This window comes from Colias philodice, chromosome 8 (assembly GCF_061535455.1).
Source record: "Colias philodice isolate Cphi_HAF_F1 chromosome 8, ilColPhil1 Martin Lab GWU primary, whole genome shotgun sequence".
NCBI lineage: Eukaryota > Metazoa > Arthropoda > Insecta > Lepidoptera > Pieridae > Colias > Colias philodice.
This window is the reverse complement of record NC_143093.1, coordinates 1,845,149-1,862,095: the sequence shown is the minus strand read 5'-3', so window position 1 is coordinate 1,862,095 and position 16,947 is coordinate 1,845,149. Positions and strand designations below refer to the sequence as shown.

At 31.9% G+C, this 16,947-nt stretch overlaps 1 protein-coding gene across 1 annotated transcript in view; it reads left to right on the top strand.

Annotated features, from left to right (window-relative positions):
• The first annotated feature begins 3,475 nt into the window (after positions 1-3,475).
• The window catches only part of LOC149486302 (galactokinase-like), a 34,390-nt gene continuing 20,918 nt past the window's right edge, over positions 3,476-16,947 (top strand). The window contains exons 1-5 of the mRNA XM_089697736.1: positions 3,476-3,582; positions 5,540-5,704; positions 7,555-7,738; positions 11,657-11,783; positions 12,049-12,174. Of these exons, the coding sequence (XP_089553862.1) occupies positions 5,540-5,704; positions 7,555-7,738; positions 11,657-11,783; positions 12,049-12,174 (602 nt within the window). The 5' untranslated portion in view covers positions 3,476-3,582. The remainder of the gene's footprint in view (positions 3,583-5,539; positions 5,705-7,554; positions 7,739-11,656; positions 11,784-12,048; positions 12,175-16,947) is intronic.

Here is a 16,947-nt window from a genome sequence, read left to right as displayed (position 1 = left end):
TTTTCTAAAACAAAATAAAAACAATAGGTAAATACTAATGTATTGAGTTAAGATTTCTAATTATCTGATCAGGAAATAACGAATAACAATAAATAAGTTGCTTATACCAACTAAAAAAGATTTTTTAGACACACAGATTTTATATATAGAATTTCCGAATGTCGTGTGCAGTGACGAACACTGGGATGATATCTTCCCACTTAAAGACTTAATTTCAATCGACTCTACCAAGGTATAAACGAAGGATTCTGGGCATATTTTTACGTTTCACGCAACCGTAATATAGTCTAGTTTACATAGCTAGAACTCAAATCTACTTATCTAATTTTTTTTGAGCACTACACCAAAAACTAAAAAATAACGGTCGTTTTCGGCTGCAAAATCACGTCACCTGACTTTGACGTGGGTTTACCATGACATGTAATAATTCTCTGAAAAGTGTTTCCATGAAAAAAAGTTCTCTGAAATGTTAAGATTGCGTAGATAAATATTACACTGCATTAGGTTTAAGCATATAAAAATAAAATACGATTTACTTCAATCTGAGACGTGGGAAGTATAGCTCCCAGCGTTTTAATAAGGGTTATTTTTCTTTTGCCAAACTTTTTTTTTTTTTTTTTTTTTATTTATTTAACATAATATTAATTCTTATGATCTAATTTACATTGATGCAATCATAAACTCATTTAAATTTAATTTTTTTATACATTATTAAAATTAACGAAAATATTATCTTAAGAATACAGATATTGTTATGGATGCCGTGTGAAATACAACTTTTTATTCAGCTGAGACCTGTTGCATTTCTTTTGCATACTTTATCTTTATTTACTTTTCATTTTAAATATAAAATTAATAACACTTTATTACTTGAAGGAACTGATTTTTAGACTTTAGAATAGATAGTTCTAATTAACGACAAGTTCTATATATTTTAAGAAACAATAAGTAGGTAGGTACCAGGGGCGTAGCTACCGCCGTATCTGCCGTATCAATTATACGGGGCCCCCGCGCCAACGGGGCCCCCAACGTGCGCTTTTGTGAGAAATCTTTACCCTTCCTAAGGGCCCCCAAACAAATTTTTATACGGGGCCCCGCCAAGGCACGCTACGCTTCTGGTAGGTACTTTACATAAACACCATTGTTTGAACACATTTTTAAATTGAATGAAATAAAATAACATTGCATTCCATTTTTAAAATCGAAGCGTTCGACTTGTATTTGGCGCCAATTTAAGTTATAATTTTTTATGCATTACTTTGTTAGCAGCTTTTCAGTTAAGCGTCTATAATGTGGTCTATAAGGATAGTTGGACATGAATAGAAAGGAAAGCTTTCGGAATATAATCTCTTCGGAAAATTATGCTTTCAATATGTGCAATGCGCATCTAACCATTTATCGTCCTTCCTTTTTGTAAGTAACTCATACCTACATTATAAATTGTCAAAGCAATTAATACCAATTGTGCTAAAATCTAACTCGAAAATACAACAGCATTAGGCTCAAACACACTGTAATAGCCGAATGTTATTGCTGTAATTTGCGGGTCAGCTTTAATTGCCTGCCAGATTTATAGCCGTTAATTATAGGTTGTCTATTTTTCAGTAAAATGTTTTTTTCACTTTGATATTAAACGAAGTAAAGTTGTTATTAATTAACAATAACAACGTTACCTGCACACAATTGTAACCAATTACGTCATAAAAACCTTATTTCCTTCAGCTTCAATTAAAAAATACCACCACGTATGCCTTCCTGTTTCCTGTTGCTACACTCATCTTAAACCCTAAATAAAAGGTAAATAAATGATGTTAGATAGATAGATGTAGATTTGATTATCCGTTGTTCTCTCTTTTCATACCCCTAAGTGATATGGGTGTGCTAGTAGAACAACATTTGTATAGTACAGTTCGATTGGCGGTTCGGAAGTTAGCTGCGAATGCACGAGCGCGCAAGTATCCCCTTTATATCGTTCCGGTAATATCTAAAATTGTTTTCTGCGTATCAGATCGTTCGATGTTCCGAGCCGCCATTAAGTTTGAATCGTACCGTACCAGCAACAATGTGAAAATATCGGCTGCTTATCCTAAGATCTCTAGATTGACATACTAATCCCTCGACAGCGAACGCCTTGAAGCGTGCGTTTCGCGAGACAACGTATGTATATATGTAATATATAAACAGTAAACACATAACTAATTAATATTCTCCCATGAACATATACAAGAGGTGTAAGTACAAAACAAACAAAGCAAATTACATTGTGTGCACTCTGCAAACAGATAACGTGCGGATTTCCCACCCAATATCCAAGATAACGAGCTATTGAACAGAGCTTATCCCATTTTTTCCGCGTTACTTGAATATACTTAACCTGCTTGTACTCGAGACACGTGATCAAATATTGTTTTGCATTTGTATTCAAATGTTTGGCTTCGTTTTTTAAGTGGGGAAATCTTGTATAGGTTCTTGTTCTTGGCGCCCGGGAAAGAAGCCCTGTGTTATGACGGCCCTGTGTTATGTGTTATGAAGCCCTGTGTTCTCACCAACTAAAACTCCACTACGTTCCATCGAGCTGCTTTATTGACAACTTGGACTTGCATAGTAGGTATCAATTAATGCACAAAAATAATATTCTAAATCTACCCTCATATTAAGCTAACAGGTTAAACTTTGCTAGTGTCAAATGTTGTCAAATGGAAACATGCTTTATGGTTAACTTTTACTTTTATAGTAGGTAGTTGTACTTCTGAATAAAAAATACTATTACTAGTAGCTCGCTATATTTTCATTCATAAATGTCTCATTATACACACACATACTATAGTGTGTGTGTGTGTACAACTACAGTAAAATAATACTACTACACAATTACTACACTAATAGTGATACCACTATCGTTATAGTAATAAATGCACTTCTTCCATACACACACACACACACGTATACATGTACCTAACTAAATATTACTATAATAGATTAATAGTACTATCGCTATATTAATAAATGCTACACAAACACACATAACATGTAACCACAATATTAGCTGTGACCATTCAATTGATATTCTTAAGGCGCTACCCGGCAATTTCGACTATGTTCAACCTCTATAAAGTCTGGTACAACATAAAGCACAATACCGAAAAAAATATATAAAATAGGATGGTCTTTGATCTTTAATTGCTCGCGAGGACTTTTTTCCAAAGTTAATAGATTTCTAGAAAAAAAATGTGCCGTGGTCATCGATTTTTCCGCAAATACTCTATAAACTTCGTAACCTGCTGACTTCGAGCTCTGAAAATTTTATGTTTAATAAATTATCAGTTACACAACAGTCCCTGACGAGGATATTTTGTTTCACTGATTAGTATCTTTTTAAATACAAAATGCGAGGAAAAAAGAAGGTGCAGCGGGAGAGGTTTGAGATCCGTCAAGTATGGTCAAGGTTATTAGCGCATGTAAAAGCCTTAAGATAAATGCCCATTATGTACTTGACTTTATAACAACGAGTTTAGTGCTATCGTTGTTGTTCGTTTGAACGTGACATTGTAGTGTGTGTACGTTTTTAGTATAAAATTTAGGGTAAGTTAATTTCCTAATCATTTTTAGTACTAGGATAGTGTTATATTATTTGTAACCCTAGCTTAGTTACCTAAAGTATCAGTTAGCTATCTACCTATTGTTAAAATGTTGTTCTTTAGACTTGCGAATAGTGTAGATGCTAATGTTTGCTACTGAAGTATAAATTACTGCGATTAATAAATTCCTTATGATAATAAATTAATTTTAATTATGTAATTATAATTATGGTAATGAGAAAAATATAGTAGTGCATATCATTTTTAATTGCATCTATCTGGGGTAGGTACTGACATTTGAAAAAACGATGTTTTATTTTGTTTTTGAGGTCTATTATTTACTAAAATTAATTGTGATTAATAAATTCCTAATATAAATTAATAATTCTATGTTTAGTAATGAAAAAAAGGTGGTCGTGTGCATTTATTTTTAATTCTAAATTGCTTTTATCTAGTGTACTAACATAATAATATGAATAAACGGCGCTATTGAGTTTTATTATTAGATAAAATTAAATTTGATGAATCACGATCGTTATTAACACCACCATCACTTGCTTAGAAATTGAACAATATTAGTTTTTTATTTTACTATTATTGTCAGTTGTTTATATTTATTTGTAACATATATAACATATATAACCTTCCTCAATAAATGGGCTATCTAACACCGAAATAATTTTTCAAATCGGATCAGTAGTTCCTGAGATTAGCTCGTTCAAACAAACAAATAAAATCTTCAGCTTTATAATATTAGAATGTTCCTATAGGTTAAAATGTGAATAAACATAACTGTACGATTTCTTGTTTTATTTAAAAATATTATAAACATTAAACTGAATTGTTCAGATAACAAAATATTTTTTGTAGTCATATCATACGCTCATAAAATGTTTATTACTTTTAAATGTACATGTAATATTTTACGTAACAATGAATATCACGATATTGCATGTTTCCGAACAAACAGTTTAGGGTCTTATAGATCTTTCAAAGTCTGAAAACACAATGGTATAACTAGCTGGATCCTGCGGCTTCACTCGCATGGTTATTACTTACCCGTTTTAATTTTATCTCCTACCTTGGGCAGCCAGCCTGGAAGAGATCGCTGGTAAGCGATAAGGCCGCGTACTGTCTTAATCCGTTTATTATATACCTACTTGTGAATATACTTGGTGTGGTACATATAAATAAATAAATATGTAATTATCTATAACCATGCACATTCGATTTTTGCGAAAGAGTAAAAATAATCCATAGAATTTATATGATAGTGAAATGTAGGTATACAAGTACAAATAAACACTCAAAGTACCATTCAACTCTCTCTACCATAAAATATTTCAATTCATACAAGTCGCATATGAGGACATGAGGTGTGTTTTAAATTTTATTAGCTTATTATAATTTCTACTCTCGCCTATTAATATTTTACGGCGTAGCAGTAAAATAGGCATTAGATAGCGTTCTATTTTTAGACTAAAATATGTAACAATACCAAGTAGGTACCTACACAATATTGTATGGTAATTATATTATCTAATAATTTGAAGAAGAATGAACTTAGGATAAGAGTAACATACAGTAATTAATCTAATATTGAATGATCATCGGAAATCGAGTAGAATTTTTTTACTTGCAATACTTACCTACGAGTTAATGATAAGGTCACTTGAAATATAAGAACACATATTATCATATTTATTGTGAAATACATCACTAGAGACGACTATAATTTATTAATTGCGATCCAGGGTAGTATTTAAAATTATATTAAATCAATTAATAGTACGTCTGCTAATTAATATGATGAATGCAAAAGTTTAAATTAATTCATGCATTTCGTTCATATCAATTTGAGTATATTTTTCAGTTAATAGATAGAACTTCGAAAACGAAAAACTGTTTCGCCAAAGCCCAAATCGCCAAAAAACCTTAGAAATTAAAAACAAAACTTTCAGATGACAGAAGTGACAGCACAAGGCGAAGCGGCGTTGCTTGAAAAAGCGCGGCAAAAGTTTGTTTTGACGTTTGGTGTCAAACCCGTTGCGGCGGCAAGCGCGCCCGGCCGCGTTAATTTGATTGGTGAACATGTTGACTATTGTGAGGGTTTTGTTTTACCTGTGGTAAGTTTTTCCTTGATATAAAATATAAATGTACGTAATTGTTATAAAATCTGCAATGAAAAATGATCACAAAATATTGTAAATCAGTAAAAAAACATTTCCTAAAATTTATTGGACGTCTGTTGCTAATGAAAATAATTATTTTATATACCCACATAATTATGTGGGCGATGTATTAAAATATAAATTACTAATTAAGTTATTCAGCGATACATTTTTAAACATAATTAAGAAATTTTGAAAAAATATTCTAAAACTTTATGACTGTATGTTCACAATATTCTTCAATACACTTCAGAAAACGGTTTTATCCAAAACACAAACGACCTTGAACCTCAGTGTTTGGTGTAACCTAAAGGACGACGATCGGCTTTCATTAAATAAAGAGTAAATCTGCGAACGCGTTTATTAGACGGTTTTATGCAATTACGAGACAATCAATATTAATATAGTAATTACTGATGTTTACAAAACAAAGGCGTTATTAGTTTTTGAATAATTGATGACAGTCTTTAATCCTGTTACGGATTGTTATGAGACATTCAACTTGGCAGACGATGTAGTGTTTAAGATCAATCATTATAATCTAATTCAAACTTTTATTTCGATTTTACTTGGCTTTGTTTTTAACTGCAAAAAACATTAATATTTTCTTTATAATAATATTTATATTTTTGTCTTTGAGAGCCCAGCAATGTCGATCAAACTGTTTGGTAGATTTGCATATAGGTACATATTATATATAACAGATGAATAGGCTGTGCTTTTTATCACTAAAGTTCCGAAAATTCTGAAATTTATTTTTAGAAATAAATAGCTTTTCTGTATTGCTTTATTTTTCTGTTGTTGTTATAAATTAAAATTAGTCTTATTGCTACTTATAAAATTCAAATTCAAATTCAAATTCAAATATATTTATTTGCTCGTATATGGTTCATAAGGGTGTTACACAAAAATTTTTTTATCGCATATACTGCCATTTTAAATGGCGTGCAAAAATTTACAAATTAATTAAATTAATTAATTAATTAATTAATTACAGTCAAGTTATAAAATACATTAATAGACAATTACAAAATTACCCACAAAATACATTAATAAACAATTACAACAACAATTACACATAAAATTACAATTAAATTAAATTAAGATTCATACATTAATGTCACGATCATATAAAATAATATTCCTTAACACTAAAAATTACACATAAAACAATTACACATAAAATTACAATTAAATTCAATTAGGATTCATACATTAATGTCACGATCATTTAAATATTCCTTAACACTATAATAATTTTTAGCTTGTAGCAGTCTATACAGTTTATTTTTGAAAAAATTCAGTTTCAATTCTTTAACGTTTATGGGTAAGTGGTTATAAATAGTTATAGCCATGCAATACGCATTATTTCTATATAGTGCAAGGCGGATCTTAGGTGAGCGTAATCTTTCTTTGTGTCGTGTAGTATTTGTTTCATCATATTTTTCAAAGAAGATCATATTTTTTTTAACAAATAAACATATTTCCAAAATGTATAGACAAGGTAATGGCAAGATTTTTAATTTTTTAAAGAGGGGTTTGCAGCTATCCATAAAATGTACTCCACACATTGCTCTAATACATTTTTTTTGTAATTTAAATATTGGTTGTATTGCTACAGAGTTACCCCATATTATTATGCCGTATCTAAGTACCGATGATACGTACGCGTGATAAGCGATCATAGCAACATCTAAATTAATCGTCTGTTTCAACTTTTTTAGTACATACACAAAAGGATCCAATTTATTTATAAAAAATTATGACAATATGAACATGGCAAATAAAATCCATTATTTATCCAGGCCTTACCATTCACAACAATAGTAGTTGGTGCATACAACAACCTGGATGAATGCCGGGTCCACTCCATCCTGGCGAGTGGTGAGGAACTGAAGACCAGCTTCGTGGCTACATCATCAGGGACCCTGGTTCCAGGGGAACCAGCCTGGGCTAATTACGTGAAGGGAGTGCTTGCTAAGTTCCCAGGTAAGGATTGTAATAAGTATTCAGGGTAAATATTTTACAACAAAGTTGAAAAAATATATGATGCAGATTTTCTGGCAACACTGCTTGTTGTAGAGTTGATAAAATGTAGTGTTACATAGTTACTAATCTATACTTAATATTATAAAGCTGAAGAGTGTTTGTTTGTTTGAACGCACTAGTCTCAGGAACTATTGGTCCGATTTGAAAAGTTCTTTCGGTGTTAGATAGGCCATTTATCAAGGAAGGCTATAGGCTATATTATAATATCATCACGCTAAGATCAACAGGAGCGGAGCCTTGCGGGTGAAACTGTGAAGCGTAGCTAGTATGTACTAGGTATATTTCTATTAGAAATCAAATTATAAAGAAACTCCTCTCACAAACTCGATCCTATTAAAATACAATAATTTTCTACGACGCTGATAAATCTGTAGGTTACAGTACAGACTGTAGCTATAAATAGAAATTGAATTTAATAAAGTGCCAATTTATTGCGTATCATCAATTTAGAAAGTAATCGATTTACATAACTATAAAAAGGTACATGTTATTCTCGTTTAAAATAAATTGCGTTTGGAAAAAATGTTTTTGGTAAGTTATTTCGATTCTTGGGTGCTTAATTATGTTACACACATAAAATTTTGTGGCATTTTAGACCCTGATACCCTATCTCTCGCTCGTGAATTTTTATTTCAAATACCGAAAAAAATATGAACAGCGTAACTTTTTTACTTTAAATTTTATTCATAATTTTCTACACATTCACATTTCATTTCCGAACTTCAAATTTGAAAACTCTAATCTATGATTTATCTTAACTCTATATTTTTACTAGTTGTTGAATAAAATTGTTCATTATATCCAGAAAATACTTTGAGGTCATACCCTTCTTGAAAACTTGAATTCTAAACCTATACATGAGGATACGTGTGACGAATATAAAACATATATATAAAATATAGAAAAAAGTGAAACAACATATAAGTACCTATATTTAGACAGAACTATAATATTTTAAGTTAAATTCGAGTTTATTATTTCCTAAAATAAAAAAATACGTGTGGCATTCGAGGACTGTGGTAAAGCTATTGCATAGCATCGCATCGCTGTGCCGGTTGGAGTGGGGTGGTAGGTTTTTTCGTTACGGAATTTTTACATTCGGTCGCCGCGCTCAAAGTCTGAGATAAAAGCCATGCAATAGCTTAAAACTTAATTAGAAACTGTCATAAACATAATTAAGTTATTTCTTAAAGTAAACAGCTCATAGCTCGAAGGACCTACTTACTTCAAATTTAATTCAAGAATTCCCAAGATACGAATAACTTAATAAAACGTATATGTATGCATTAATGTTATCTATGAATTTGAAATTATAATTGTTCCAAGAACTAGCTCAAAGATCGAAATTTTGTCTTTATTTCGTGTGCATTATATATTATCAACGAATTTCAAAATGATGTTCAGTAAATATTTGTGAAGAAAATTCATTTTTCTGAAGTATGTACTTCTAATATAATTTGGAAAATCCAAAAGTGCACGCCTCATAATTTTTTTTAAATAATTATTTATTAATTATTATTTTTGTTTATTTAATAACAATTAAACCACATCGAATCAGACCCTGAAAAATGAAAGGGTTCTATTCCTGAGCATACTCAAGCGTAAGAGAAAAAAAAAGACTCGATTAGTAAAGTATTTCGGTCGCTATCGTGTTAACAAGAAAAAGGATCCGCACATACAGACACACGGACGTCCAAGACAGAACTTTTTTAAACTGTTTTTTAACTAGTTTAAATAACAAAAATGACATCAAAAATATCATGAACGTTAAAAATAGTGTTTTTTCTTAATATGTGTGTGTATGTATTATCTTACAAGTGCAATGTATGATACATAAAGACATTTTAAGTTTGAAAAATCAGATGTTTTGCGCGAAGTGACAGTAGTACCCACCTCAACGCTTCGCTTATGAGGCGTGCAACACCTCAACGCTTCGCTTATGAGGCGTGCAATATGTATAAAAAGAAAATGTTATTACATAAGCATTTATTGTCATATTTTACAAACAATTAATTTTACACAATGTAAACAGTCGTTAAAATAATCTACGAATATGACCGATAAAATTAAGTTGCATAATATTAGTTTCGATAACCCTGTTTTATTGCATCCTCTATGTTGTTTATTGTTCTGGTATATTATATTTTGAGATTCCCAAACATTTCTCTTGTCAAACGTAGGTCTCAACTCTCAAACGAACGAACTGCATCATGTTACAAATTACAATAGAAGCAGTTAAGTCAATATAAAAACAAAACCAATTTCCATCAGAAGAGAATAGTATATTTATAAATTTTTCACGCTTTTCATATACCAATCTCCACTAAAAAGTAATAATAGATATTAATAAAGCCTAGTCTACTTGTAAATTAATACTCGTGGATTCAATGACCCAACTATGTATTAATTGAAACATCTGCCTTTCAAATTAAAGGCAAGTTCAATATCCTTTGTCCTTGATCAGTAAATGACCGGTCATGCACCCGTCTTCCTGTCTTGAGGGAAAAGGGTACGGAAAAGTGACCGCTCTCTTTATATTGATGGGTATCGAAAAGGGACATGAAAAATAGTGTGAATCTTTGTAAAAGGGTCAGCTGCGGTCAAGGATGAAGAGGTGTGAATTGTTAAGGATTGAAAAACCACTAGGTACCTACATAAGTACCTACATAGTATAAAACAAAGACGTGTCTAAATATGCACGAGATAATTTTGTTAAGTAATTTAATTTATACATATACCTTATAGGTTATAGCGCATAAGGATATAAGGCTTCATAGCTATTCTAAAAAAAGTGCGTGTGTGCCGAGCACACGTGTCAAAAGTGAAACTTCTTTAGCAACATTCAAAAGATACCAAATTGTCGCCCTACTCCATAACGCGACGTATTGCTATGACTCGCATGAAATTTACTCTCAAAAGTGCATAAAAAAGTTATATTTCAAAAATAAGTGTTTGTGCACTTCCTTCATAAATTTTTTAGAGTACAGAATTTGCCTAATACAATTTCTAAGAAAAAAAAATAAATATAAGCGCTTCATTATACTTCGTCACGAACGACTTTTTGCGCTACGAAATTTCCCTTTTCAGTGAATATGTATTATGTATTATATGTATAAAAATTCAATTTGTACGAATTGAAATATACAGTTATAGAACAGGATTTATTAACTGGCTATTAGAAATGTTTCAAAATTAACTTTTCGAATTAGAAAGTCCCAATAGTAGTAGTAGATTTTATGCAGTTTTCTGTTAGTTAAGGAACTTTCTAAATCGGTTAAGAAATTAGTTACAATTAACGAAGAAACAGATCTTTCCTCTTTTATAACAATATTATAACAGTGTATAGGTAGATATTAATTATTTATGTATTAAATAAACATTACTATTATGTAAAATATTACGTTTATTCATTGAATAGATGAGTAATGGAAGTTTAAGCCTGTTGGCACTTCTTTGTTCATATTTATTGTGCCCAATTGTAACACAATTCGAAATTATATAAATTATTTCATAAAATGCTATACAATTTAAATTCGAAGGAACTGTTTATTTTACTGTTGCTAAGGCTTATTTATTTCTTCTCAAAGTTCATCACATCATAGACACTTCAACAGGCATTTGTTTCTATCGAGGCGGAAATTTTGAAGTGATACTTCTAGGCGCGTTGAGGGTAAAATTTCAAGGTCGCGTCATGGCAATACCGTCACGTCATGGAGAAAGACGACGATTTTGGTATCTTTGAATCTTGCTTAAGAAGTTTCACTTCTGACACGTGTGCTCGGCACACACGCTCTTTTATTATGCGAGTGTAGGTATTATATTTATTATCTGTGCCGTATGTATTTTGCGTTTTTTCAGTGAAGGTTCGCGGGTTTGATGCTGTGATAGTGTCTGATGTGCCAATGGGCTCCGGGGTGTCGAGTAGTGCGTCTTTAGAAGTTGCCTTTTTCACATTCCTTGAATCTCTTACGGGAAAAAGTGTTGAGTAAGTTATTTATTTAATTAGTTAGATTTTTTATCAACTCTATCATGTATGGTGTATATCCATAATAAGCATATATATTTATCATCATGCTAAGACCAACAGGAGCGGAGCAATGCGGGTGAAACCGCGGAGCATAGCTAGTATAGGTATATAAGAAAAAGATAAACTAATGGAAACCTTTAGAATATTACTAAATTCAAACCTTAATATTAATTATACTTTCTTATATAGTATAAATAAACTAAATAATAAATTTTATCTCCAGCCCTATAGAAAAAGCCAAATTATGCCAGAAAGCAGAGCACGACTTCCCGGGCATGCCTTGCGGCATTATGGACCAATACATAGTGACTTTGGGAAAGAAAAACCACGCTCTTCTTATTGATTGTAGGTAAGTTTAGTAATACACGTTGTGTTTTGTTAGAAATACACTTTTATTTAAAACTAGCGGTACGCCCCGGCTTCGCCCGTGGTACATATTTACGTTTTCTCTACATAAAAACCATCCTCGTACTTCAAGGAATATAATAAAAAAAGAATTATCGAAATCGGTTCAGCCGTTCTCGAGTTATGCGCTTACCAACACATTTTGCGATTCATTTTTATATATAAGAAAGAAGATATATTATATCTAGATACATATAATATTATTCTTTGTTGAAGAATTCTTTATTACTGAAGAACACATAAAATTCAGTTTATATGGAATGTAATTTTATTTACCTAAGTATCTGTATCAATCTGAATTTGAAAATGATTGTTTTAAAATTATAATTGACATTATTTTCTATATAAGTCAGAACGTATTGAAATTAAATCATAAATTATTAAATACTTAATAGTAGCTAACGCTACTAATATTATAAAGCTGAAGGGTTTGTTTGGTTGAACGCGCTAATCTCAGGAACTACTGGTCCGATTTGAAAAATTCTTTCGGTGTTAGATAGCCCATTCATCACGCTAAGACCAACAGGAGCGGAGCAATGCGGGTGAAACCACGGGGTACAGCAAGTAATTTAAAAAGTTCTACCTTTCTTTCTTTCATTATTTCTATTATGGTATTACGTATCAGTAATGAGTATATTACCAAATAAAAGACAAAAGGCAAGTCATAATATAAAATCCCCTATTTGTACATGTCTCACATAAGAATTCCATACAGCTATTTGTGGCTTATCAAAATAAACAGTCTCTCGTTGACATAGTATGTAATTACGTATTTTAGCAACGATCCTCACTTGGCGTGCACTTTATTATTATTTTCTTCGCTCGTGTAAGTTTTAATGTAAAGTTTTAATTTAGAAGGTTCTGGATCTTTTGTAACACGCTATATTTTGATGGTAAATTTTCTGTGTTAGAGTTTGGAAAGGACTGCCCCATTTTCGTTGCTATATGCATGCTATATGCTGTCTATTTTTTGTAGCCTTCAAAGTGTTTCAAACTATGCTTGAAAAAGGACTTATTTTTGTTGTTTTATGTCTTTTTTTGTTACCTTTAAAGTGACTCAAGTCAAACCACTGAATAAATAACTACCAATTTATTATATTACTAGGTTTCCGCCCGCGGCTTCGCCCGCGCAGTTAAAGAAAAACCCGCATATTCCCGTGCCCGTGGGATTTCGGGGATAGCGTCATTTTCCCGGGATAAAAAGTAGCCTTTCTCGGGGATCAAAATATCTCCATACGAAATTTCATGAAAATTGGTTCAGTAGTTTAGGCGTGATTGAGTAACAGACAGACAGACAAACAGAGTTACTTTCGCATTTATAATATTAGTATGGATAATCGAAATATGCATGATTCATATTTATAAGATTAATAAGTAAAATATTAAGGAAGGATATGTAAATTTAATTAAAAAGAGGTATTCATGCTAGAAAATTGGCAACATAGAAATAAAGTATTTTCACTGATATTTCTCTGTTTTCTCTCCATAAGAACCATCCTCATACTTCAAGGGAATATTATAAAAAAAATGAATTAACGATATCGTTTCAACTGTTCTCGAGATTTATCATTTCCGACAATAACACGCGCTGCCCAAAATGACTGAAGGACTGAAGCGTTAGATATTTGGTTAATTGGACGAGAATCCACCAAACACCGTTAACGCTTAATTCGATGAAATGTTGATATTTCAGAAATGTTCGGTGTCTGAACGTTTGTATTGTTTGAAAAGGTATTAGTACTAAATCCCAAACTGTTTACGTGTGTTTGTTTACTCTGCGTCGTTTAGTTTTAATTGTTTAATCTATAGATTTATTTCTTCGAAAAATTTCTCAGTACATTAGTTTGTAAATGGTTACAGTATGTGATGTATGGAGTAAGGTAGGTAGGTATTTCTGAATAAATAACATACCTAAGCATTTTCTTAGTTTATAAAGCTGGTAGTTTTCACATACCTACTAGGCATTTAGCAGTTTTTATAACGCTACTTTGTTGATAGTAACCAAAAAAGAGGAAAAACTTGTGTTGCCTTTATGCAAAATTACTTAAATACCTACTATATACAAATATTATTATGTATTCTTTGAATCTTACTACTCACTTTTCTACCGCGCAAACCGCTTAACTTTTCATAAAGTTTAAAACTCGAGTTTTATTGGAAAATTTTACAAGACTTCCCTATAAATTTTCCAGTGTCAAGTGTGAAGTTAATTTTCTGTATTTGTAAGAGCGAGCGCCCACGAGCAACTTAGTTGCCCGGCAACTATTTTGTCTCTGTCGCTGTCTCCTCGCAAAGTTTTGAACGATGCGCTCACGAAAGCGACAGCAACGCAACTTTTTCTTTAAAATTTTCTTCATTTATCAACATGGTTTTAGAAGAGACGGTTGTGGTCTGTGCTCTTGTCGCGCATAGTTCCCATTCCCGTGAGATTTCCGGGATAAAACCTATCCTATGTGTTAATCCAAGTTACTCTCTATATGTGTGCTAAATTTCATTGTAATCGGTTCAGTAGCTTATGCGTGAAAACTGAAAACCATACATACCTACAAACCTTTCCTCTTTATAATATTAGTATAGATATGTAATCGTAATTGTAAAAAGTAAATTAGTTTTTATTTAATACTTTTTAGTGTATTTTTCAACACGAATCAAACGAGCCCAAACTCGATAAAGTTGAGTCAATATATTACTAAGTTCCTATGACCACCTTCCGACTCCATCATCAAATCAGCTCTATGTCATAATAATGTTTCATCGTTATCCAATTTACATGCGTATACAAAATTTCAGCTCAATCGGTTACCTGGAAATGAATCAAAGTTACTTGCTACATTTCAATTAAGTCATCGAGACCAGACAAAAATGCTCATAAAATAAAAACTACTGGGCTTATCCGAATAAAATTTTTGGGACCAATTCCACACCATTCCGCATCAAAAAAAAAAAAGAATCACGTAAACCGGTTCAGAAACCTTGGAGTAATTGGTATACATACATACAAAAAATATACCGGCCGAATTGATAACCTCCTCCTTTTTTTTGAAGTCGGTTAAAACTACTGTGTACGAGAATAAATACGTTGACATAAATACGTATTATCGCTACGCCGGTTACGCGGCAACTGGCCGGCGGCCGCCGACAGGCAACATTTTTGTCGCCGTGCGCGCACTTGCATTGAAACCAATAGATAGGGCGACAGTTGCGTCGCGGGCTTGTCTCCGAACCCGCGGACAAAAAAGTCTCCCGGGAGTTGCGTCGCTACGTACGCGCACTTTCATACTAGCCCATGGCTGGAGAGACAAAATAGTTGCGGAGACAAAATTGTTGCGGAGACAAAGTTGCTCGTGCGCGCTCGCTCTTACTCGTAGGAGCTTTTATTTCGTCTCGTTAAATGTGTAATGTTTTGATGATACATAAAAATAATGTTGTAGGTATGTGTATATCGAAACAAAAATATTATTCGAAAATAGCTTTTAAATTACTTACTTAAAAATTTAATGTTTTTAATAATTTTGCTTTTCTTATTATGATGCTAACTATTCTTAGAAATTACTACAAAAATATTGTTATTTTCAAGAAATAAAACCCAATTGTTCCTGTTATTTGTATATTAGCATACATATATTATCTACAAACGCACTATAAAAAAACAACAATAAAAAAAGATAAAAAGGGACACACTAATTTTTTACACGTAAATTCTAGAAATTCTAAAAACTACACAAACGGCGCGGAATGCGTTTATTTTCTTGGACTACCGTGACGTAGCGTAGGAAATAAAATAGACGATCAAAGGATTGAGTTATCGATAGTCGATAGAGTTGATCTCTTCAAACAGTATACAGCACGATCGAATGAAACCTTATTTCAATTGTATTTGTCACAATTATTATAGCTACGATACTAATATCTACTAACATGATAATGTGAAAGTCTATAATATAAAATGTGAAAGTCTATCTTTATTTATTTTTTTATTTATTTATAACACTTTACTAGGCTAGTTAATAATACAAATTACTTAAAACTAAAACTTATAGCTAAACTAGCACAGAGGGCGGCCTTATCACTAAAGAGTGATCTCTTCCAGGCTATCTTCTAGGTTTCTGACATGAGAATTAATTTGATCAAGGTTTGAGAAAGATTATCGGCCGGTTTCTGAATTGTGTAATTGACGTTAAAAACGTCTCAAATCATACTGTACATGTGTCATAAGCTTTATCAAACTTAAATCAAATTAATTCTCAATTCAGAAACCGGCCTTATGTCTGTTCCTATTTGGATGAAATTTAAATTCATAGGGATAGGGAGAGTTGAAACGTGGGCTACTCTTTATTTAAAAATCAATCCCTAAAGAGTAGAAAAAATGGGGACTGAAACTTAAAATGATTGAAACAGAGTCAGTAACCTTATATGACATACCATATTATAATTTTATTATATTGTACCTACCATTATTAGTCGCCATCCAACCAAGCTCTGTACTCACGTCTATAAATATATATTATTCTTCTAATTGCCTTTCATTCAACAACAACAAACAACGAAATAGGCAAAATATTATGACAAGGATCACATTTCACAACACCCACTCTCTTCATACCAGATTCAACAGAGTAAGCCTTTTGCAAAATAATCCGTGTATAATTTCAAATACTTGAGCTGTGCGATATTCTATATCAGATGACAATAACAAAGTACTCGAGAATTGAACCCG